This window comes from Crocodylus porosus, unplaced genomic scaffold (genome assembly GCF_001723895.1).
Source record: "Crocodylus porosus isolate Cpor-Errol unplaced genomic scaffold, CroPor_comp1, whole genome shotgun sequence".
Lineage (NCBI taxonomy): Eukaryota > Metazoa > Chordata > Crocodylia > Crocodylidae > Crocodylus > Crocodylus porosus.
The window spans coordinates 44,130,362-44,155,355 of record NW_017728886.1 but is presented as its reverse complement, the minus strand read 5'-3'; the positions used below and the strand labels follow the sequence as shown (position 1 = coordinate 44,155,355).

The 24,994-nt window shown below is 44.4% G+C and overlaps 1 protein-coding gene across 1 annotated transcript in view; it reads left to right on the top strand.

Annotated features, from left to right (window-relative positions):
• The window catches only part of LOC109309008 (serum paraoxonase/arylesterase 2-like), a 32,888-nt gene extending 9,441 nt beyond the window's left edge, over window positions 1–23,447 (top strand). Inside the window, exons 3-9 of the mRNA XM_019533555.1 lie at window positions 7,440–7,495; window positions 9,602–9,767; window positions 11,840–11,966; window positions 13,981–14,181; window positions 14,694–14,775; window positions 16,892–17,020; window positions 22,230–23,447. Of these exons, the coding sequence (XP_019389100.1) occupies window positions 7,440–7,495; window positions 9,602–9,767; window positions 11,840–11,966; window positions 13,981–14,181; window positions 14,694–14,775; window positions 16,892–17,020; window positions 22,230–22,388 (920 nt within the window). The 3' untranslated portion in view covers window positions 22,389–23,447. The remainder of the gene's footprint in view (window positions 1–7,439; window positions 7,496–9,601; window positions 9,768–11,839; window positions 11,967–13,980; window positions 14,182–14,693; window positions 14,776–16,891; window positions 17,021–22,229) is intronic.
• The last annotated feature ends 1,547 nt before the right edge of the window (window positions 23,448–24,994 follow it).

Here is a 24,994-nt window from a genome sequence, read left to right as displayed (position 1 = left end):
CTCTTATTAATTTTATTTTTCAATGTAAAAGAAAAGTAAACAAAGAAATATGATTTTTGCTAGAAATTAAATTAAGCAAGGAAAGTGAAAGGACCCAGAATAGCATTTTTTTTTGGTGTAAATTATTCAAATTGCAGCCTTGGTATGCCTCCAGCAGTTACACGCAAACTTTGTTACAGGTAGTGTAGATATCATGGATATGTATTACTCTGGACATTTTGAAATGGAAACTCATTTTGAATCAGAAAACAAGGATCTGTCATTTTGAAAACATGGAATGTTCTTTTCGGCATTTTTGAAGCTTTCCAATTTTTGACCCTTCTTGTGATAAGTGATAGTTTCAATGAATCATCATTTTCTGAGGGAGATGGAGTTCTGGAAAAGGTCTTATTGTGACTTTGGAGTGCACTTGCATCCTCTCCATCCTGGGTCTGGTTGCTTCTATGTACTGTGACTATTAAATATGGCTCTAGGGCTAATAGTTCCGATCAGCTGCTTCCAAAATGTCAAGGAGCTTGAACTGATGAACTCCAAAAAAAATTGAAATGTCTCTTTTGTCTCCCTATTTCTACAGTTATGTTATGGTGAGGATGATAACATTTGTCCAGTGTGATCCATCTTGGCTTCATTCTCAGGCTGCTTTTTATTTGCACCTTGAATGAGCAGAGAGGGGTTAAAGGACAGCATAATGGATCTTTTTTAAACCATAAACCACAGTTAAGAATTTCACCTGAATTGTAAAACTAGTTCAACAAGTTTTAGTTGGCCTTCCCTATACCAATTGGAGCAGGAGGGGGAGAAGTGTGAGTTTAGTGTGGATTTTGTTAATTGGTTAGTTTTTTGTGAGGTATTTGTACTTTTTTGATATTGTGAGTTTACTGTCTTCACTATGTCAATTTTTATCTTGTTTTTCCTTCAAAATGAAAGTGTACTGCTTATTTTCTACAAGGAGACTGTTCTGTAACTATGTATAAAGGCTGTCAGTGTTTATCAGACTCTGGGTGTGATCAGCTATGTAAAGGGGATAGGGAGCTGCTCCAGATCAGCAGCGATCCTGGTTTTCTCTGATAAAAAATCAGAAGTTCTCTGATTTAAAAAAAACACACACTCAAAACCCATATTTTTCCATGATTAAAACAAAATGCCACTATATATTATTTGGATTGATATGGTGCTTCATTTTGATCACAGAAAAATGTGGATTTTGACTTGTATTTTTTTTATTGGAAAATTTCTGATTTTTTTTTAAATCAGGGAAAACCATGATCCTTGCAGACGGCAGCTTTTACACTGTTAACAGTACCTGTGCAGTAGCCTGTAGTGATTTAAATATAGCCAGACAACTCCAGCACTAACCTGGAATGAAGCAGGATTAAACTCAAGGCAGTTTGCATCCTTTGTAAACTGCAGTTTACCTGGTTTGGCTGTCTACGAGTTACAGCTGCTGCACACTGGCAAGCAGCAGCTTTTCCTCTCATTTTGAAGTGGCTCCAAGTGTACATTTTCCCATGCCCTCTCTTTGCCATGTACATTATGGGCAGAACTTTTCACAGACCTCTAACATAGTGGTGACTGTAGGTGCAGGCAAAGGTTAGACTTACCACAAGGTAGGCTGTGCTTATTCAGTACTTTGATTGGTATTGTTCAGTGACTTTTTGAGGGTTAGTGCCAGTGCCACTAGTAAATATTGCCAGGAGTGCAGTTTGAGCAATCTGTATACAAACTTAAAAAGGGAATATTATACATGTAAGCACTGTACTGCAATACACCTCTGTTGGAGTAGCCGTCAGGCCTGCAATGTATACGCAGCCTGAAATCCCATTGAAACATGATAAACGTGATCAGAGAGCATATTTCCCTGGAAACAGCAAGGCAGTATTCCTACATGAATTGCAACAAACTGAAAACCATAAGATGCATGTTCCCATGATGCAATTGGCATTCTTGTCACAAAACACAGACTTCTGCCAGCTCAGCATCCTTAGGATAACAAACCAGAAACTGAACAGCAGCCTTCTCTGAGAAGACAGTGTGGTACGCTATAAGGAAGGACCACCAAAGTGCTGCTGCAGTCTGTTGATTTATGAGGGCCATAGGGTTTCTTGATTTCTAACACCAAGAAGTATATTCAAGAAGTCGTGGAGTTAAGTTGCAGTGTTCCTGCACTGTAACTGCCTAGAGAGACAAATAACTTGCTCAGCCAATCAGAAATCAGATTATGAGTTTTAGTTGCAAAATTGCCATTTATGTTATGTAGACATCTGTGGCAGGGTAGTACCTGGTCTGGTGATTGTGCATGAGGAGGATAGGATCCTGTTCAAAATATATAGATAAGACTGTGCTTCAGGCTATTAGATGTGCTCTGTGGAGAGTGCAGTCTAACGCAAAAGCCGATAACTTATCTCAATCTAAAGTGAAGCTCATTTCGTTCTTGAGAGATGCTGTGAGGCTGCTTTAAAATGATTCTAATTAAAACAAAAATGCAACTTGAGCCTTTTGTTTAACAAAGATTAGCAAAGTGTCCCTTTTGAGGTCATTCTTTAATTAATTAATTAAATAAATAAATAAAACAAGTTGCTGCGCCTCACCTCGGTCCCGGAGCTATAACTCCCTCTTAGGCCTTGCTTATGCTAGTTCTTTTGCTGAGGGACTTCAGCTGTGGCTGTTATCTATGCAGTTTTATCACTGCTAGAATAGTGCAGATGGAGAGCTTAAACCTGTTCAGAAAGCACTAGTGCAATACCAGCAGAGCAAAATTTTTCAGAAACGCCATGTTGGATGCACTTAGGAGTGGAGCAGCAGTTCACTTACTGCTCCAAGCATGTGCTCCATCACTTCTGCTATAAAAGAACCATTTTCTTGTTCACAGTAATGGTGCCAAAGGGGGATTGTTTGGCAAGCTTCAGTCCAACAAATATTTGAATAGTGCTGTTGCTCCTTTCTTTCCTAAGTAGAAGAATATTGAGAAGTGGCCAATATGTGATTTGTTGAGGAGTGTCTTTTGAAATAGTGGTGTACATTCCAGCTTTCCCAAGGTTATCCATTTCATGACCTTAGTCACTTTAAATATCCAGTCCTAACTGACCTTCTTATCTTTGCTCTTGGCAAATAATTTTATTTTAGTGGAGAGAAAAGGATTATAGTTCATGGGGCTGAGCCCTGACCACTTAGAAGGTCACAGCTCAGGATCCGGAGCAAATAAGACCAGACTAGAGTCAAAGGTTGGAGCCTCAGGAGATCAAGGTTCATAAGGGACCAAGAAATTCACTCGCACCTCTAACCTCGTGCTAAACAAGTTAGGGGGGTGAGGAATAGGAAGCAAGGATCCAGACAAGCCAGAGGGTCCAGAGCAGGCAGCTGTAGCTGCTAGGGACCTGGACATGGGTGCTTGCCAAACTAAAGCCATGAGCTAGCTGTCAGAAGACAGGGATATAGACTGGAGTCAGGAACTGAGGGTCAGGGGGTAGAAGCAGAGTCAGGAGCTGGCAAGTCTGGAGCAAGGAGGCAGTAAACATTAACTGGGAAACTAGGGGAATCAATAGGCAGGAATGGGAAGCCAACAACAATAAATCAGCAACCTAAGACTTTTGTTCTGTTAAGTAGCCTGCTAGGCACTAAAAGAGCTGCTATAAGTTGGGTGACCATATATCCCAGTTTGGCTGGGGGGCAGTCCTGGATTTCATAGGCTGTCCCAGGGTCCCATCTGGTTGGTGAAAATTGAAACAAAAATTCTGGACTAGCAAAAGTTCTGTATTGGCTTGGGGTGGGGCCAGGGGGAGAGCACTCCTGTGAGCATGGGCTGCACATGTGCGTGTGGCATCCCCAGGGGTGGGAGATGGGGCAGCTCAGACTCCTGCCTCAAGGGGAACAGAGGTCCTTCCCTCTCTCCCACCCATCCAGCTGATGGCAGGGTCCCATATTTGGGGATGCAGCTCTGGGCACTGCTCTGGAATCGCAGTCTTGGCCAGGCTGGGCCAATAGGCTGCAGGAGCAGCAGCAGCAGGAAGAGGCCCACCTGGCTGCAGCCGTTGCCATGCCAGGTGCTTGCATGCATTGCCCATGCAGGTTGGATACAGGGGGGGCAGCAGAGACATGCACCTAGCTGTGCTGGCTGTGGGGATACTGTGCACCTGGGTCTGTGTGGAGGCTGATGCCCCTTGTGTGCCACTCCATGATTCTTTCCAGGTGCTGCAGCTGGGAGTGAGAGGAGTGCTGGATGGCTCCACCAGGTGAGAGGGTGCATGAATAGGGCTGGGGGGGAATCACAGGGGCATGGAGCGCAGTCCAGCAGGGAGGCAGAGTGGCATGGTGCTCCAGGCAGGTGGGTGGGCAGGCATCATTGCTGCCTGCCTCACCCATCATGCCTTTCCACCTCTGCCTCTTCCTGTAGCATCACTGTTTACTTGGGAGAGTAGGGGGTGCAGTTTCCTGGATTTCCCATGGTTCCATATAGTCACCCCACTTATAAGTAGGCAGCCGCACCCATGCAGGCAATTAGGGCCAGTTGAGGGTAATTATGCCACTGAGGACCATCCCCACTTAGGTTACCAGGGCCAGCTAGGGGCCATTTAGTTTGCCTCTTCTCTGACTCCTACCTAAAGGTGCCTAAAACAGGACAGAAGTACATTTGTGAAAGTTGAAGTGCCCTGAATGGCCTGATATACCAGGTAGGGGTCTACCAAACTGAAGGAAGCTGATTTCTCAGGCAGATTATGGGGCTGTCCGCCATTTTCATGGGCGAAGCATAGTGGGGCTACTCCATACTCTGATTGGCTGAGGGGCCCCAGCAGTCCTGCCCTTCCCCACAGATTACCATGTGGCCTGAAATTGTGGCTTAATTACTCTGATTGAACCTGGGGAATCCATTAATCCATGTGATATTAAGCATGGATTAATGGCTTCTCTTGGTTTAATTGGGGTAATTATGCTGTTGTTTCGGGCCATCCCCAAGTCTTTGGCACTGTGATTTTGGCAGGCTCACTACAGAAAAAAATCCCTATGGCCTGCAGCCTTGTGACTCCTGCTGCTAGCCCTGCACTGAAGCACCTTCATGCCCCAGCCAGTCCCTCTGCAGCACATTGAGCCAGTGGGAGCAGTTCCAGGCCTGCAGATGGACTCCCCAGGCTCCCTGCCAGCTGGACCTGGTATGACCTGGCTCAACATGATGCTGTCCCAGGCACACATGTAAACATGGTAGCTGGGAACAATAAACTCTGGCACAGTTGTGCTAGAGTTTATTTAGGTGCATTAATTTCATATATAGACGTGTCTACTGAGCTTAGTTTGGCATTTCTTCTGACTAGCTGTCTGCACCTTGGTGTGCGGGGTTTGTGGTGGCACACTAGGGGGCACTACTACACAGAGCTGTCCACCTCACTGTGCCAGGCCCCAGACTGCCAAAGTGAGGTTTCCCTCGGGGAGTGTATGGCGGGCTGTCCTGCTTCCTGGAGAATGCCTGTAAGCCTGGGGTAATGGCACCACCACCCGGGCACTAATTTCTGGCAGGGCTCTGTGCCGCCTGGGGCGCGCAGACCCGGCAAATCTAGGGGGTTCTTTGCCCACCCAGTAATATTTCTGGGTGCTTCTTTAAGCCTGAAGCATCCCAAAATAGCATCAGGTAGAACTGAAGGAAAATAAGAAGACAAACTTTGCTGGCCAAGCAGGGGGATGAAGGCCTCCCTCCTCAACAGTAAAACAATGAAGTTTGTAACCCAGCACCTTTATTGAACAGAGGTGAGGGGTAGAGAAGTCAGAATATACTTTGAGCAACCAAAAGCAACTTGAGTATTTACAGAGATTGGATACAGGAGCTTTTCAAAACACGACTGGCCTACAGATAATTCCTAGCTCCTGGCAGGTTTCTGCTTGCAGAAGTCACCAGGCAGCTGCCTGGTGTCCTTGCTTGCAGTTTTCAAAATTGCTTGCTGGAAGGAAGAGGGAGCTTCCCTCCACCCCCCAGGAATTTTATCTGGCCAGGTCACCTGATTGACCAGCCTGAACCAAGAAGAAGAAAGCAAGGGGAGACAGGGGACACCTGGGCTGACTCAAGTGAGAGGCAGAGAGAAAGGCAGAGGATTTCTTCACAGGGTTTTGAATCATCTCTCTGTTTACCTGTCCTCAGACACTGCATGGAGCCAAGGTCCTTAACTCTGGGTTTTGAAATCCACTTTGGGTACCAGGTACATAAAGGAGCAGAGCCTGTAAAGGAATTGAATGCTTTTGTGACTTGTCCTGGGTGGCACAGGACATTTGTGGTACAACAGAAATTAGCCAACCGGTTGTTAGCTAAGGGCTACCCTTCCAAAGGCCTGATTTGTGGGTATTTATTTTTTCTTCTTGAGGAGGGTGAAAAACACTTTGGCTTTACCTTGTCAGTTTTGAAAAATGTTGGAATTCTGCTTATACTTGTTTCCCAAAGAACAGGGCAGGGCAGTGTTCTGAGAGGAGCTATGGGTGAGTGGTCTGCAAAATTCACCTTACAGATGGATTAAAAGACCTCAATCCAGTTAACATATTAAGGACTGTGAGAAATGACTTTATCAAGGCACAAAATTACCTATGCAGGGAGAAGATAACTGTTACCAGAAGTTTCTTTGTCCTACCAGAGTTATGCTTTGCAGTATCCAGTGGCTGGATGTTGATATCTGCAAAGCTGACATGGAAATTACCAGAGACTTCAACTCAAGAGCTAGTTCTGTCTCAATGGGTTGTTCCAGGTCAGCCGGAAGTTATTGGGCCAGAGGCAGGAATCAATAGGATGCATTATGTAGAAGTTCAGACTGAGGGCCTAGATGCACGTTGCGTACATGGCGTTAAAGCTCTTTGAGTTTAGGAAAAATGGCAGTTCTGTGGCAAAGAAATTGTTTCCCACAACAAAGATGATGTTTGAATCAGCCTTTCTGTGACGAATTTAATGTGTGGACAGGTCTTCTTGTTCCCCAGTATCCCACAGTGCTCTGCTCTTTTTTCCCCCCTGATAGCCCACCCAGGAGTGAGCTGTGCAGGGAGCCTCATCACCCATTGCTATGGGGCTACAGGTGTGGCAGGAGCTGACTGGGTGGCAGAGGTCAGCCTTTGCAGCTGCAGGGGGCTTTCAGGCAGTCCTGTACCCCTTGCTATGATGTGGGGGAGGAACTGGAAGGAAACCTTATGAGCAGCCAGACTTTTACGGGAAAGCTTGTGCTGAGACAGATTTACTAGGAGGGCCTAAATCTATGGAAACTTGGTGTCTATGGAGTGTTGAAAATGCCTCTTTGGTATCACTTTCTAGCTGCTGCTATTGCTTCAGGCACATGGTACCATTAACATAACAGTAACTGAAAATAGCATCGCTCTGTTTCTTGAGAACTGGAGTTGTGTAAGAGAAGACAAAGATGTGAGCAATCAACTGTGACTATTCAATACTTGTGCATAAAACACTTCTCTCTTTCCCTCTACAGAAGCTGGTTCAGAAGATATTGACATTCTTCCTAATGGTCTGATTTTCATTAGTTCCGTAAGTATCTGTCTCCCATTAGATGCAAGGACATGACTAGTTCATTACTTACAGGACCAGTGAGTACAAATTGCAAGCTAGACTTTTTCTGCACAAGGGGCAGCTAGTTGGCTTAGAAAAAAACCCTTTGCTGGTTGAATTTGCTGCAGTGAGATTGCAATAGGTGAATTCAGGTTTTTTTAAGTTCTTCTGGGGCAAGACATGCATTTGGGGTTGATGCCTTGGAAAAACCCATTGGAACAGAGAAGGGTGGGAGCTGAGCATAGCAACATTTGCTGGTGTTGTTTAGAGAGAGTTGCTGGCCCTTAAGCAGGATCTTGGACCTCCATGGAGGTATGAATGGATCAGTAATCTGGGGAGGTCCAAAGAAAAATAAGGATGGGTGTTGCTGGGGTTCAGCCAGGAGGCTCCAAACAGCTGTGCCAGGCTCCAGCATCAGCTCCGCACCAGCATGTGCAGGCGTGTCTCAGAGTGGGCCGGGGGGGGGTGGCCTGAGGCAGTGCAGCCCTGGTCTCTCCCCCGCTCCCGGCACGTGGGTGATGAACCCAGTGCAGCTGTTTTGTAGCCAGCCCGGGCTCTGGGCAGCTGCAGCAAGCAGTGGGCAGACTAAGCAGTTCCACCAGGCTGTACAGCTCTGACATCAGCTTTGTGCTGGTGGCGACTGCACAGGCACCTCAGGGCAGGCTGTGCTGCCCTGCTGTTTGTCCCGAGTTGCACACACAGTCACTGCCAGCACGGAGCTGATACCAGAGCTGTTTGCACTCTGCCCGCTGCTTGCTGCAACTGCCTAGAGCCTGGGATGGCTCCAGACAGCTGCACTGGGCTCATCGCTTCCATGCCAGGAGCAGGGGAGAGACAGGGGCGTTGCCTTAGGTCCCTCCCCCACCGCCCACTACGAGGCGTGCCTGCACACACTGTTGCGGAGCTGATGCCAGAGCCTGGCACAGCTATTTGGAGCCTCCTGGCTGCAGCCGCCCCTGGCTCTGGGGAGCTGCTGCCAGCCGGGATCCCGGGCTGCTCCCAGTAGGCAGCTGGGATGCTGCAAGCCCTGCTGGGAGCAGCCTAGGCTGCAGTAGCTACCCAGAGCCGGGGTAGCTGTTGGCAGCCACATAGCCCAGGCTGTGGGACAGGGGCTTTGGGTGGGAGGCAGGGGGCAGTAGGGCTGGGGGGCAGGGGCTTTGGGTGGTGGGCAAGGGGCACAGGCATGTACCCCTTGCCCTCGTTTTGTTTTTCTGCTATGCCAGCACTCCAGCACCTTCCGAGGTAGGCATTGTGGTGTTCGGCACTCCGGCCAAAAAACGTTGCCTACCCCTGTGAGGCAGCAGCGAAGGCAGGCATACATCTGGTGGTGAGAGTGGGATAGCTTCAATAGGGAGGCTGCATGACTGTAATCCACTTATTTGAGACAGTGTGGGGGTTCTGGAGGTGTAGCGAGTTAAGGAGGGCTTCGCTGATTTATGGAAAGCTTTAAACTTGGGGAAAGAATGTTTTTCTCTGTAACTGGGGGGGAGTTGCACTCTTGCTTACAAAGGAAAGTCCTGAATATCTAGGCAAAGGCCTGAAAGCCTTGTCTGTGGAACCATGGCTGTCCATTGCCTTCATGTTGTGTGAAAGTGGAAGAGGACAGTATGGGAATGCCCCCTTCACCTGTGTCCTGGGAGTCTATTTAGCTAGACTCTGGAGCAGAAGAGATTCATGGTGTAAACCAAAATCAAAGCTTTCGTCCAGTGGTTACCATAGTTTTTTGACTCAAGGGGCCCCATATGAATCTGAAGGCATCCCTTCAGAAATGTGTGAGTTGAGCTGCACCCCCTGTAAAAAAACAAAACAAAACAAAAACAACCCCCCCAACTATTTTATTTATTACAGCACGTACTTCCTTGCACAAGGGGCAAGCAGTGTGGGCAGGGGAACAGCTAGGCAAGGGGAGATTAAGCCTGTCCATATTTGCTTTTCTGCTTTTCTAGCCTATCTCCTTGCATTTTTTGCAGCAGCCTTCAAAGGATCTTGCAGTACTCTGGTTGAGAATCATGGCTGTAGTCTAATCAGCCTTAACAGGATCTTTTTACCTCAGACTGATTGTGTTTGTTCGCTTTATTTTTAAAGGGTTTAAAATATCCAGGAGTTAAAAGCTTTGCACCAGACAAGCCAGGTGAAATACTTCTGATGGATTTGAATGAAAAAAACCCAAAAGCAAGAGAATTGAGAATTAGCCGCGGATTTGATTTGGCATCATTTAACCCTCATGGGATCAGCACGTATATTGATAACGGTAAGAGTTTTAAATTGGACAAGTGGTAAATCTTAATCCCTTTGCTGTTATGTACTGCCTCATAGCCTGCCATGAAAAACGTGAGCTTGATAACTAGATGAAGAGGCAGGGGGAAAGGAAAATGTTGCATTTTTCTTCAAATAGTCCCTTTTTTAAATTGTCATAAGTGACATATCAAGAATCATCAGTATGTGAATAGAGGTATCTTGGAGATCAATGCCCTGTCTAGTCTCCATTGCATTTTAAGTTGGCCAAAGGGAACTTAATATGGATTGAGGATTACTTTCCTGTGCACAGCTGATATTAGTGGATGGTGGGTGGTAAAAATTACTCATAAAAAAAGCATGATGGAGATTGGAAATAGAGAATCTCTGTATTGAGCAGTTGTTGCAAGGAACTCCCACTCTGTGCAGAAAAGGGGTATTTCAGTCATGGAGGTGAGTAGGGCTGAGGGGCTTCCAGTAAGCATACTTGTCTTCCATGCCAGAGGAGAGAGTACCCTCCTGATCAAGCAAAATGATGCTAGACAGGTTCCTGGGGAATTATGTATTCTAGGCTTTTCTTTCCTTGTAATGCCAGTGTGTGTGAACAACTTACTTCTGTTTTTGAAATGATTGTCCTGTGTAAGAGAGAGATGGACTGGTTGCATACCTTCTGTTGAGGGTACATGCTCATTTAGGCTTGCTGAACGGACCACTAGGAGAAACAGAATGCCGTGAACTTGGGAACCTAGGTTTGATGTTTTGGGTCTCTCCCTTGAGAAACATAGGCATCCAGGGGCTATTAATGATGTGCTCCCAGGAAGCCTGCATAAGGTATGGAGGCATAACATATCCTGATGGTAACAGTTTCGTTTCTTGAATGTTCAAATATGAATTGGGTTCTTTGGGAAAGGAGTAGAATATGTCAGTGTATCACCCGATATACAGCAGTCTTGTTTCTCCGGATGGGGTTGTGCTACGTGACCCTGAGGTCCCTTTCTGTTCTGATTCTGTGGAACATAGTGGCTCCAGCCACCACTGTTCATATATTGTCATTCTGGTGCAGTAAGCCTTAACTGAACTTTGTCTATAATATAGTACCTGTGCTCAGGAGTGTTCCTTTACTTCACTTAACCTCATCTCTGCTCTCTACCAGCTAATTATCTTGTGGCTGAAATGAAGTTCTTTTTCCATTACCTTTGGTCGGAAAGAAAGAGAGAGAATATTTTTGATACGAGAATGTCTATTTTTTAACAGTAAAAGGCTGTTCAGACCATTGGTATTCTCTTCTACCCCTACCAAAGGCCTTCAGTAGTGTTCTGTCCTGTTCTGTCACTTGGAGGGGAAAAAATGAACACAGCTGCATGCCAGTTCCATTAAGTTTTTATGGGGAAGTGGTATTGGATGTAATAGCGTAGTAACAGCTAAACTCAGATCCAACAAGAATGTCTTGTATCCCAGTCAAAGCATATTACACTTCCACCTAGTCATAGGCAGTACAAAAGAAAAAAACATACCTTTCTAGAAGACACATTTCTGAGTCATGAGCCAGATAAAATCAAATTGTTGCTGGTCAGTGACCTTTTGGACCTTGCCTGTCTCTGCTGGCTAAGACGCAATCATGGGCAAGGTTGAGCACAAAGCCAACTTTAGCTTTCTGCTGGTGGAAGTATGTGTGTGCCCTTCTCTGAAAGATAACTGTGCAATCTGAGGGCCCACTTTAAAAGCAAGTAACGTAAAACACTTAGCTTTAGTATCCAAGAAGTAAAAATCTTTCAGCTGACGCTAGCTTAAAGGGCTGGAGAACAGGTTGGATATTATCTTCTTTTGTGACCACAGACAAGCTACATTGTACTTAAGTTCTCTACCTGTAAAGTGCAGAGGATAGCAGTGCCTTACATCACAGGGGTGTTTTGTGAAGGTAAACAAGTTTTTAACTTCCCCCCCCCCCCCCCCCCCCAAAAAACAAAAAGGTAGCCAGGTACCCTAGTAATGGAGGCTTCATGGATGGATATTCAGGTTACAAGGTAGCCTTTATGAAACTTAAATTCCAATTTATTTTATTTATTTATTTTTGTTACTCTCTTTTAGATGATTCAGTGTACTTATTTGTGGTGAATCATCCACATCAAAAGAGCACAGTAGAGGTGTTTACATTTGTAGAAGATGATAATTCTCTCAAACATCTGAAAACTATCAAACATGATCTTCTGCCTAGGTACTGGGTTCAAACCACCATTCTTTCTGTGTAAAAAGCTATTTTTGGTAAATGAATTGGGTAACATAACCTGAAGAGGGCTTTTCCATTTGAAGTTTTTCTACAACTTTCATGGATTCCTTCCTTCTGGATAATGCCAGACGGCTATAGTTTTTTCTTGTCTTGTCTGTTAATAGACTTAATTGCTGTAAAAATATTGAATAAGCACTGAATCACACTTATAGTCTATGCTCAGGATGATACCTGTCAGATGAGATCAACATTGTCTTTGGCATCTTTCTGTTGTTTTTCTATGGTAACAGAGTTTTTGTTTACAGTTAACATTTTATCCTTTAGGCCAGGAATTGGCAACCCCTGGCATTTGTGCCAGTTAGTGGCACATGGAGACATTTGCCTCAGCTGGCCCCACCCCCTGTCCCTGGGTTGTGCCCTCTGGCCTGGCCCCTGGAGGGGAGCTGTGGGTGGGTGAGGCCGGGACACAGGCAGGGGCCATGGAGGGCGGCTGTGCTGGATGTGCCCTGCCCTGGCTGTTCCCAGGGCCTAGGGGCCCCTGCAGCCGGGCCCTTACACTGTGGGCAGCTCTGCCCTGCTCATGCTGTTCCCAGTTTGCAGGGAGGCCAAGCCCAGAGCCAGGAGCCCCCTGAGCCCAGTGTCTTGCCACATGCAAGGGGCATCTCTTCATGGGCAGGGTGGTTGCAGCCTGTCCCCACAGAGCTGCACAGGACAAGGCGGGCCCCACCTCAGCATGCACACCCACCTGCCCGCTGTGGCCCGAGTCTGTGGAGCCCTGAGGCAGCTCTTGCTTCCCGCCAGGCTGGCCTGCTCATGGCACCTCCCCATGCTGCCCTTGCCTGACCGGGCCCTCCCTCCCAGCCCTCGGGCCAGGCTCCTTCTGCTCCGGGACTGTCAGGGAGGCCTGAGCACCCTGGCAGCTGCTGCTGTGGTGTTGCTGTCTCCTTTCACCAGACATTGTCCTGGATCACTGGGCCCGAGCCGCAGGGGGGGCAAAGAGAACGTCCTCTTTCTCTTTTGCCTTTCTTTTCTCTTTCTTTTCCTCTCTTTTTTCCTTTCTTCTCTTTTTGTTTCTTTTTTCTCTCCTTTTTTCTTTCCTCTCGTCTCTCTTTTCTTTCTCCCTGCTTGTGTCCTTTTTTCTCTTCTCTTTTCTCCATCTCTCTTTCTCTCCATCTCTCCTTTTTTCTTTTTCTCTTACCTCTCTCTTTACCTTTATCTCCTCTTTTTCTTTCTCTTTTCTTTCTCTGTTCTTTTTCTTTTTTCCTTTTTCTCCTTTTCTTTGTCTTTTTTCCCTCTTCTGCTTCCTTTTTCTCCACTCTTTTCTTTCTCTTGTCCTTTTTTCTCTCTCCTTTCTTCTTTTTCTCTCCCTTTTCTTCTTTCTTTCTCTCCTCTTTTTTCTTTCTCTTTCCCTCTTCCTTTCTTTCTTTCTTTCTCTCTTTTCCCTCTCTCATCACGTCATGCTTAACAGAAAAAGAATACACAAGAACAGAGGTAATATATGAAGTTTTATTTATTGTCACCAGGTTTAAAATTTTTAGAAAACCTGGTATTTACTGTAAAAAACAAAACAAAACAAAAAACCCAAACAACCATTTGCAGTACGTCCCACCATAATAACCCCTGTCCTGGTTTTGTTTTTCTGGCATGCTGGCACTCCAGCACCTTATAAGGTAGACATTGCAGTTTTTTCAGCACTCTAGCCAAAAATATTACTTACCCCTGCTTGAGGCATTTCATAGATTCCTAGTTGTTAGGGGCTGGAAGGGATCTTACAGATTATTGCTATCTAGGCTTTTTATCTCCACTAGCTCCAAAAGGCTTAATAGAAGGCCACTAATCATACCTTTTTCAATTTTCAACTTTTAAATCAATTTTGTTATCTGAACAGACCATTGGGCGGGGGGGAAGAATGTAGATAGCAAGATTATTGACTTTTCTTCTCTAGCACTAATCACTGTATACTTTGCAAACCTCAATTGCTTATTTCTCTTTTTATTTTTAGTGTGAATGATATTCTGGCTGTGGGACCTGACCGTTTCTATGCTACCAATGACCACTATTTCTTTGATTCTGTATTGATGTTCCTGGAGATGTTCTTGGGCTTAACTTGGTCAAATGTTGTTTACTACAGCCCAACAGAAGTTAAAGAGGTAGCAGGAGGATTTTATTCAGCCAATGGAATCAACATGTCACCTGATGAGAAGTAAGTCTGTCTTTATCTCATTTAGTGAGTTGTCATTTAAAAAAAAAACTTGTGCATAGATTAATATTTTTACTATAGTTGTTGTTGGTGTGTAGGTTTAGATGTTGAAAATGATCGACAGGTAGGAGATGCTCTTTGTAAATTGCAACTCCAACTTGAAATATTGTGGAACAGTAGGTAATATACTTGGACACATTTGATGTCCAGTGTTATCATAGTAGCATGAACCAGTTAGTATAAAAATTATATATTGCTTGCAAGAATTATTTATATAAACTTCCTTCTAAAAATGTGTTAAGGTCTTCTGTTCATTTAAAGGTACAGGCAACTAAGCTATTTTCAGCAGTCTGTCTTAAGCTGGGTATGCTGTGGATGCCCTCAAATTTTACACATGTTTCTAACTGTTTATTCGGTAAAGCATCTAAAAGGCAGCACTTGCACATACAGAATCAGTTTATCCCAGATCTGATAACTCCTGCTCTATTAATAGATACTAATTCTTTCTTTTCAAGGTATATCTATATTGCTGATCTGTTGGATCATAATATTCACATTATGGAAAAACATGCTAATTGGAACTTAACTCAAGTGAAGGTAAGGTCTTCTAGTTAGGAAAAGAGCCTAATCTGTCTGAAATTAGAGCATTGTTTATAAAAGTGCATCTGTTAACATATTAAAGCCACAGAGAGTAGAACCAATTTTTTTGTTTGTTTCCTTCTAATAAAAGCAACTTAAAGATAAACCTCCAGATTTGTCATTGATCAAGGCCTCTGCTGAGGCACAGCCTGACCAACTAATACATAATCCTAGAAAGTTAGGGTTGGAAGGGACCTCAGGAGGTCATCTAGTCCAACCCCCTGCTCAAAGCAGATCATCCCAGCGAAAGCTTTGTCTAGCCAGGTCTTAAAAACCTCCAAGGATGGAGATTCCACCACCACCTCTGTGGGTAACCTGCTCTAGTGGTTTACTACCTTCCTAGTGAGAAAACTCATCCTAATATCTGACCTAAACTTCCCTTGCTGCAACTTGAGACTGTTGCTCCTTGTTTTGTCATCTGCCACCACTGAGAACAGTCTAGCTCCATCCTCTTTTAAACTCCCCTTCAGGTAGTTGAAGGCTGCTATTAAATCCCCTCTCAGTGTCCTCTTCTCCAGAATAAATAAAATGAACTGCCATCTCCTGGACTGTCTCCAGTTTGTCCCTGGTGTAGTGGAGGCCAAAAACTGGGCACAGAACTCTAGAAGTAGCCTCACCAGTGCCAAATAGAGGGGAATAATCACTTCCCCCTCGGTCTTCTCTCCTCTAGACTAAATAAGCCCAGTTCCCTCAGCCTTTTCTCAGAAATCATGTGCCCAGCCCCCTCACCATTTTTGTTGCCCTCCGTTGGACTGTCTACAATTTTTCCAGATCCTTTCTGTAGTGGGGACCCTAAACTGAACACAGTACTCCAGATGCTGCCTTATTAGTGCTGAATAGTGGGGAGTAATCACTTGCCTTGACCTATTGGCAACACACCTACCAATGCAGCCCAGTATGCCATTAGCCTTCTTGGCAAGGGCACACTGCTGGCTTATATTCAGCTTATTGTCCACTGTAACACCCAGGTCCCATCCTGCAGAGCAGCTGCCCAGCCAGTTAGCCCCCAGCCTGTACTGGTGCATGAGATTGTTCAGTCCTAAGTGCAGGATGTTGCACTTGTCCTTGTCGAACTTCATGAGATTCCTTTTGACTCAATCCTCCAATTTGTCTAGGTCTCTCTGAATTCTAGCCCTACTCTCCAGCATATCTAGTACTCCCCTCATCTTGGTGCTATCTGCAAACTTGCTGAAGGTGCACTCTAAGCCATCTTCCAGGTTGTTGATAAAAACATTGAACAGACCAGGCCCCAGGACTGACCCCTGGGGCACTCCACTTGATACTGGCTGCCAAGTAGACAGCCAGCCATTGATTACTGCTGTCTGAGCCCAGTGCTCCAGCCAGTTCTCTATCCGTTTTGTTAGAAGTAACTCCTGCTGACATCAATAAGGAGATTTGTCAAGGGTGTGTTTTTAAGCACTGTTGCTGACCTTAGGAATCCAGATGAAACATAAAGGAAAAGGTGGTCCTTATGGTACATAGGACTTTATTGGTCAAAACTGACATGCTCAGATGAATTGCACTTGGAATGCTATTGGAAGCCAGTGCAGGCTTTAGAGCATTAGAGTAAGATGTTCCTGATGATCTCCTCCAGTTAGAAGTCAGGCCACTGCATTTTGTAGCAGTTGCAGCTTTCAAATGGTCCTCAAGAGCAGCCCCAGGTAGCATACATTGTAGTAATCTAGCTTTGAGTTTACAAAAGCATAAAAATGTAGCATATTTCACACTTCTGTATTAGCTGAGGGATCCAGCTAACATGAATGTTTCTATAAATGGCCCAAAATGGTTTGGTAATTGATCAATTTAGTAAAAACAAGGCCTAGGAGCTAACATAGAAGCTGCATAAAATCTGGTGCACTATGGAATACATGCACCAGATACTGCTTTGTTAACATTCACTACGGAGGGGGAAACTGTTTGATAATAAACTTATATAGTTGTTGCTGCAAAATACATCCCTTGGATAAATGTACTGATTATAAATTAATTAAAGAAAAACCCCCATGTAAATAGAATTTGTGGGGCTTTGGTACATTCAGCATTTTTCATTTTTACTTCCTCCCCTATTTGATAGGTGCTGCAATTGGACACACTTATTGATAACTTATTTATTGATCATTCTACTGGAGATATTTGGGCAGGGTGTCATCCCAGTGGCATGAAGGTGTTTTTCTATGATCCTGAGAATCCTCCTGGTTCTGAGGTTAGTTTTAAATGAGCTAATTGAAATACTAAGCCTTCCCTATACTATATATAAAAAAATCATACAGCCATTACTCATATTGGTATATTGACACACCTTTCTCACTATGGGTGCAATTATAGAAGAAGAGAAATGTCTCCACAGTGATACAGGAAGGGGAATAAAAGCACACGCTTTTATACTGAAATAACTACCAAAGCAGGGGTTTAGCTATCTCCATTACAAACAAACAACACCCCCCCCCACAATACTTATTCTTGGTCAAAATAGTTAAGCTGTTACTAAATCTGTGTATAGACCCTCAATGTCTGTCTCCTAAGAGAAAATAAAAGGAGCATTTTGAACACGACTAGCAGGGAGTATGGTAGTTTTGCAAATGTGCCATGTTTAAGCCTAGGGACAGACATTTAAAAAGCCTGAGCCCGAATTGATTCAATCTTTGCAGGTTAGTCTAACCTGGCTAGGCTGAACCAGTTTGTAACCAGACAGACATTCTCTGTGGACTGAGAAAATTCAGGCACATGCCTGCAGTGGCTCAGGCTAGAAGCTGGAGGCAGGGTGGGCACTAGAGCAGCCTTCCCTTCCCTTCCCTTCCCTTCTATAGTGCTGAGCTGAAGGGAGGGGGTGTGGCCAGGCCCCAGCAAGACCTCTGATTGGGGGGTGGTATAAACCCCCAACCTGCCTGCACTATCCCATGCTTTTCCCTGCTTGCTGCTCAAGGGGTGGGAGTGTTGCCAGCCCCCAGCTAACACTGTGAGGCAAGGAAAGGTGTGCAGTGCATGCATCTGTTGATGATATGGAGCTTTTCAATCTCCTTCCCTGCTTCTTTGTACTGTCTGCAGCAAACTGACAAGCAAGCAAGCCATCAGGGAACTGACAACAGTGTGTATCACCTCATCAGCAAAACAATAGCCTCTCTCCATTAGTTCAGACTCTTAAACAGCTTACCAGCTGACCTGTTGATTTCGCTCCAAAAAGCCCCAAGTTGTCACTGTTCTGTCTGCCTGTCCCAGTGATACTGAAGACACACAGACACCTCTTGGCATTAGCTAGCATACCACATGCCTAGGGTCCATGGGGCTGGTGTTCATGCTGTGGAAGATGGGAGGGAGGAGAGGGGGCTTCCTGCTTGAGCAGCGAAGAGCTGGTAGGGCAGGGGGAAGCCAGGCAGACCCTGCTGTGCCTGCAAGTCCCTGCTGGAGCAGCAACCAGGGAGCAGAGGGGAGGGGCCAGCCCTGATGTGGAACAGAGAGCCCTGCCCAGCCCAGAGAGCATGCCAGGATGCTGGGGGAGTCTGGTTTATCTTAAACCAGCAAGGGTTCTGGGACAGATATTGCATAAACTGGTTTGACCCAGATCAGTTAAGTCTGATACTACATTCAACCAGGTTTATCTCAAACCAGTTTCAGCCATTTTCAAACTGGTTTATGTACACTGAACATCTGTTCTGTTACTGGTTTAAGTCAGTTTCTGATCACTTAAATCATTTTATATGTAATGTCTGTCCCTAGCCTAAGAGAACACGTCTGTATGTTTTCATGAAGTAACTGGTATCTCATTGTTTGGAAAAGACAGTAGTAATGCTACCAGTCATACAGCTTGTCAACAAAACACCAGGTTTTGCCTTTTCTCCCAGCTGCAGTTAATGTTCCTGAATGGTGAAGAGAACTAATGCAACACCTCTGTGCTAATGTTGGCTGTTCAGAGCCAAAATCATATAGCTAAAATTCTGCCGTACACCAATGTTGTCCAAATTGTTTTCTGACCTGTTGGTAGTCTGGAAAACCATAAATGGTGTGTAAATTATGTTAAGCCTTGTGCATCTGTGGAGAGTATTTAGTTAAAAGCTGCGTGGTGCATGCATAAAGGTGCACAGTGCTCTGTCAGAAATGTTGATAGTTGATGGTCTATTAGCCAAAGTAGTCTGGGAAACCCTACCATCCAGTATCCAGAGCCATAATCCTCACTATGTCTTGGGAACCTAAATAAGTCTGAACTGGCAGATTAATTGAGCAGGAAGTCCTCTTTGGAGGTCTGAGCTGGAGAGAGTTAGGCATCCATATTCCTTTGACTTTCAGTAGGAGCTGGTATAACTGACTGTGGCTCCTTAGAAGATCCAGGTCAAAATACCTGATGTATCATTGCAAATAGGGGGTCAAGTAACTTGACTGCTTTCTAAGAAACTGCATGGGCATTCAACTGGTATAGCGCAGTGAATGACTGGTCGTGGATCATTTGCGGGAGGTGAAGTGGTGTTTCAGAACATCACATACATGGTCAAGGAGATGGTACTGCATATTGTGTAGTGTCTTGTCTGTGCTATGCTTCCTACTTAACACTTTTTTGTAGACCTCATTTTTCCCAGAAAGATAAAATCACTGTGTCATGTCCCAGACATTGACACCATTTAAATCCTGTGCCAGACTGATGTGTATTAAGCAATACTCTATTTTAATAATACATGGCAGTTGGCTCTGCCCTTCAGAGCCCTGTCGTAGCTTCAATCCAGCTTTCTCTGCAAGCTATGTGCCATGTGTCCTATAGCTCCTGGCATTTGCTTTGGCTGAAAAAATCCCCCAATATGCCTGGGCCTTGAACTTTAACCCAGGCTGACTTGGACTCTGTGGCCTCATCCAGAGAAGGGACATGCATTTCAAGTGGGACAAATTTGTGCTTATACTTTATGCTGCAGTGCACACCTGTGCACATGCCCTTTGTTGCAGGACACATTGTTCTGCAATGGGCAGACTGCCCATGCCCAGCTCTTTCTGGCTCCGTGTGCCTCATGCTGAAGCAGCCTGCACCCCACCAGCCAGGGGGTGGGGGAGATGGGGGAGTAGACAGTCTGGGCTGCCTGGGTTCCCCTTTCTCTGTGTGCTACAGAGCCCCCTGTGCTAAGGCACTTTGTGCCCCAGCCAGCTACTCCACAACTGGTTGGTGTGCAGGGTGCCTCAGTGTGGGGGCTTCCTGTCTCCATGTGTCTCACTGTGGGGGCTCTGCAGTAGAGCCTCTGTGCTGAGGCATGCAGAAACGGGAGCAGCCATCCCAGGGCTGCCTGCTCCCCTATCTTGAGGAACACACAGCCAGCTGTGGAGTGGGTGAATGGGACATCAGCGTGGTGGCTCCACAGTGTGTGGAGATGGGCTGTTTGCTCCTCTGTCTCTACGTTTGTCCCACCACACACTATCTTTGTATACTTTGTGATGCTTTTTTTCCCCGGGTTTTGTTTTTTGCTACCAGCGTTCCAAAAGCTGCGCCCCCTCCTGCGCAAATTAGCAGTGCTACGCATGGTTTAACATACAACGCATGCAGTTTGTGGCACCAAAAACGCATGTGTGGATGTGGCCTGTTAGGGAGCAACCAAAAGATATATTTTCAGCCAGATGGTGGAAGAGTAGGGCCTTTGTACAGAAAAGTAAGTGCAAAGCAGATAGGCAGACTGTTTTGCATTTTGGTTTACAAGATGGCAGCTGCCCAGAGTAGAGATGCTGTCCCATCCATTGAAGTGTAATCTCTAAAAGCATTGAAGTGAGCTGGGAGCTTAGGTGGTACCAACTAGTTGGTTTGTTCTTCTGAATTACTTGTGTGCTTTGAAAAAACTCTACACCTGTTTCCTAACTAACAACTCATTGAAAAGAATAGCTCCTAAAAGATCTTGTAAGAGAAGAGACTGTTTGTTTATTTCCTCCTGAACTAGGGGGGGGTCAACTCTAACTGTGGTTAAATAGCTAGAGCTGGCCAGCCAACATTGTGTTAAAATGTGCTGGTGACCACTAGAAAAATCTAATAGGTTAATTCATTGGTGCTCAACCTCTGGCCTGAATGCCAAATCTGGTCCATGACATCTAACTTGCACAGCTCCTTACAGGTCCAGAAATTTGCTAGCAGGGGAGTAGTAACAACAGTAATTGCTACATCTGTGGAAGCTGTGGTAGTACACAGTGCCACTGCTTTACTGCTGCCAAATTTCCGAACCCATGGGACGTTCTGCGGGCTGGACGATGTGACCCCCATGCTGGATCACACTGATGCGTGGGGTCTCTCATCCATGGCCAGATGCAGTGCACAAGGCCAGATGGTTGAGCAGCACTGCTTTAATTGATACTGGGATCCTTGGTTATCTTTCTCTGCATTTGCAGAATAATTACACTTTGAAGAAGCTCACTTTAATTATTTACAAAAGCAGTGTTGGCTCAGGATAGAAGAGGTTAAATTTGTTCTTGTTTAATCTTTGTTTTTACTGACCAGCTGTAAGCAACAGGTTGCAATCCTCGCTTACATTAAATAACACCTTGCATCTGTGAGCCTCCCCACTAAAATCAATAGAATTACTTGCAGATTGAACTACTACTTGGTGTGAGTAAGGTGGGTTGAATCTGGCCTGCTGACTTTAACTTTTCTGAGCTCTTGCCATTAGCAAGAAACTCTGTACTTCTGGCAGAATCTGACCTGTCTGAAAGGTTAACTTGACATCAAAATGGGATCACTAAATAGCAGGAGAACTCATCTTCAGAGTTTTTGAGCCCTTCACAGGACTGCTGTGACCATATTTCTGAAGGATGTTTGAAAAATTGGAAAATGCTTAAAAAAGAAAAGAGAGGATTTGGAATCCAGAAAATCGTCCTTTCCCCTGAGAGACTAGAGAAGTTCAGTCTACCTAGCCTAGGTTTTAGAGGTGACTTGATCCATAAATATCTTTATTTAAGGTCTGTAAATATCTTTATGGGGAAAAAATTCTGAAATTGGGAGGTGACTGGGGAGGGATTAGTTTAGTGGATAAGAAAATACCTACATCCAGCTGCTGGAAACAGAGCCAAAGCAAATTCATGCTAGAAACAAGGTGCAAACTTCATAACTGTGAAGGTAACTTAGCTGTCATAACTTATCAAGGAATGAACAGTTCTCTGTCACTACAGCCTCTGAAATGAAGATTTGGCTGTCTTTCTATAAATATACTGTAGTCACCCAGAATTTGTTGTCTTGATGCAGGGATAACTTGGTGAATTCCTGACTTGCGTTACGGACCGGTTCTGTTTTCTTTTTTTTAAGGCCAAAAGAAGCCATAATGATCTAGTTAGTTAAATTCAGGTAAATAGGATATTTGAGTTAATTACATTAAAATACTTATGAAACATCCCCTCTGTGCTAGCCTTTTGATACCTCCAGAAGTAACATATGTCTTAACTGGATGGACCTCTTCCCTCCTTAGGTACTCCGTATCCAGAACATTTTGTCTGAGAAGCCTCTGGTGTCCCGTGTATACGCTGAGAATGGCTCTGTGCTTCAGGGAAGTTCTGTTGCAGCCATGCATGATGGGAAGTTACTCATAGGCACAGTCTTCCACAAGGCTCTCTACTGTGAGCTGTAGTTTGCTCTGGACAGACTTTTGTTATAGAGGGGAGAGTTCAATTTGACAAACTTTTGCACGTGTCTTCTAAATTTGATAATTCTAAGATCTGTTACAATAAAGGTTTAACCAGGGTCATAACATGTATTCCTTGCCTTCCTCTCCAAAAGGTAATAACATACAAAAACTACTCAATAGTGATAGGAAATGGGATTTTAAAAAGAAAGTAGTAGGCTTTGGGCTTTCTTGACCTGCAGAGGTTTTATGCCATTATTGGTGTAGGCAAAAAATGGATAAAGCATTCTTTGGGCCTGCCGTTATCAACTGTGATCAGAATTTAGAAGTCTGTTTCCTTCCCAGTGCTGGGATGGTTAATCTTCTTGGTGCTTAAAATAATACAAGGAGTGCTGAACAACCAGGTGTCTTAGTGTGTGGGTGCCTTTTGAGGATTAATTCAAAATCCTTTTGAAGGTATTTTTGAATCTCCTGTCCATTTTCTCCAGGCTTCAGAAATTATTTATAGGAGAACTGGGGCCATGTCTTCATTTCTCTTCTTTCCTGACTGGTGCCTTTTTTTAAAGGCATTTCTAGCATTTTTGTCATGCTGCTCCTTTTCATGAACTTGTTTGACATTTACTTTCTTGTGTAGGAGATTATAGTATGGGGTTTCTGAATATACCCTTCAAAAATCAGTTCAAAATATCTCTTTCTGGAAAGGCATCAGCTTTTCCTCTTATGTGAAAAGTGCCTTGGAGGCTACGTTGTCCCTTTTAGCAGTAAAACGCAGGATTTTGAAGGCTTCTCTGCAAAAACTACCTCTGGATCTAAGTATAGTTTGTATTCTGTGTGTGATTGATCTTTTTTTTCAACCTCTGTAAATTGCATCTGTCTCACTTTTATGCCGTCGAAACCAATCAGTAAATTATTGGATGGAGCTTGCTTACTTATTTTGTTTCATGAAGCAATTTCTAATGGTAATGTTGTAATATGCATTGCGGAAAGACCTGTCTACAGTTCCATGAAGTGCCATTTTAGAGAAATGCTTAAATAACATGCTTCCAATAAAAGGGATGAAAAATGTGTAACATGGTAAGTTGTGTTGAAGTACTTGTGCTATACAGTGCAAATGGCAAGGTGTTAACTCCAAAAGTAGATGTAAGAACCTCTGATTTAAGAGAGGAGGTCAGTATTCTCTATTTGTATTTATCTCCTATGGAGCAGGATATTCTGTTTGTGGGAACATCTGTGAACTCCTGCAGCTCCTCCAAGTTCCACCTGATTATTCCTCCATTTCTGAGAGAGGGTGGTGTAAGCAGAATGCCTCAATCTTCCATGGCCATTACATTCAGTGGGTGACTCTGCACTGTATGATAAAGACTCTCAGGCATCACTTTGCTGCTGTTTGGCAGAAACTCATGAGGCTTCTGCAGACCAGAACTGCCAGAGTGCCTGTCTGGATGACAAACTTGACCCCCACAGACCCCGAGAAGGCACCTTGCAGGAACTCTTTCATAGGTTGCAAATGTCTTCCCAGAAATTTCTCTCTCAGGACTTTTTTTCTCTGACTTAATAGGAAGGGTTGGAATGTCATAGGCAATGACAGATATGAAGAGAAAAAAAAACAACACTTTACCAGAAAAGGAAGTGCGTTAACTCAGCCTGTCTCCCCAGCGTCTATATAGATTGGGTGCCTCAGTGAGGCTTTTTGGCTCTTTTATCTAACAGCTGATTCAATCAGGTATTAGATAAAAGTGCCATAAAGCCCTTCTGAAGTGCCCAATTTATACAGATGTTGGGCAAACTGGGTCAAACTAACGCAGTGCCTCTTCTGGGTATGTGCTGTGCTTGGTGTGGGGGAGTACTGAGCTTAAAGTTTTGGTTTTTTGATGTTTGTAAGCAGCCCCTGAGTTTCTTCCCTGCTTTCCTTCCCCCATGTACCTCCCGTCTCTCCAAAAGACAAACTTTACTATTTTTGTATGAAGCTAAACATGACATGTCTTGAAGTAGAATCAGTTCTGGCATTGTTTTCAGTCCATAAGAATTGCACTTAGGCAGTAATTTAGTATGTGACCTAACCTGGCAGTCTGTTTTCACACAGATCTTTGCCTGTGTTCCTGATGAATGCAGGATGCATGTGTCTTGACAATCTTCTGTAATTTTACTTGAGAATAGCTAGTGGCATTGGTACCATAAATGTGATCTGAAATGCACCATCATCACTAGTGTTACTGTTTAGCCTAGTCAGCTGTAATATTGGTAACTGTGACTGTTCTTCCAATATTGTTAAAGAATTATATTGTAGAAGACAAAAATTGTTCCACCCTGTTGTTCTTCTACATTAAAGCCTCATCATGTGCATGTCTAATCACTTCAACTTTCTCTTTTGTCAGATCCCCCTCACTCCCATTTTTATTCTCTCACCAAGACCAAAGTCTAAATAAAGTGTGTATTTGACCCTGGTACCTGTTTCTGCAGCAACTCTACCACTGACTGCAAAATGTATGTGTTGCTAAAATGTTGCTAAATTTGCTCTGTCATGTTTAGGATGGGAAGAAGCAGCAGAAGTGTCTGTAGCTATTCATTTTCTTTTTTTAAAAATTGCAATTTGCTGGAGAAAACTCACAGCA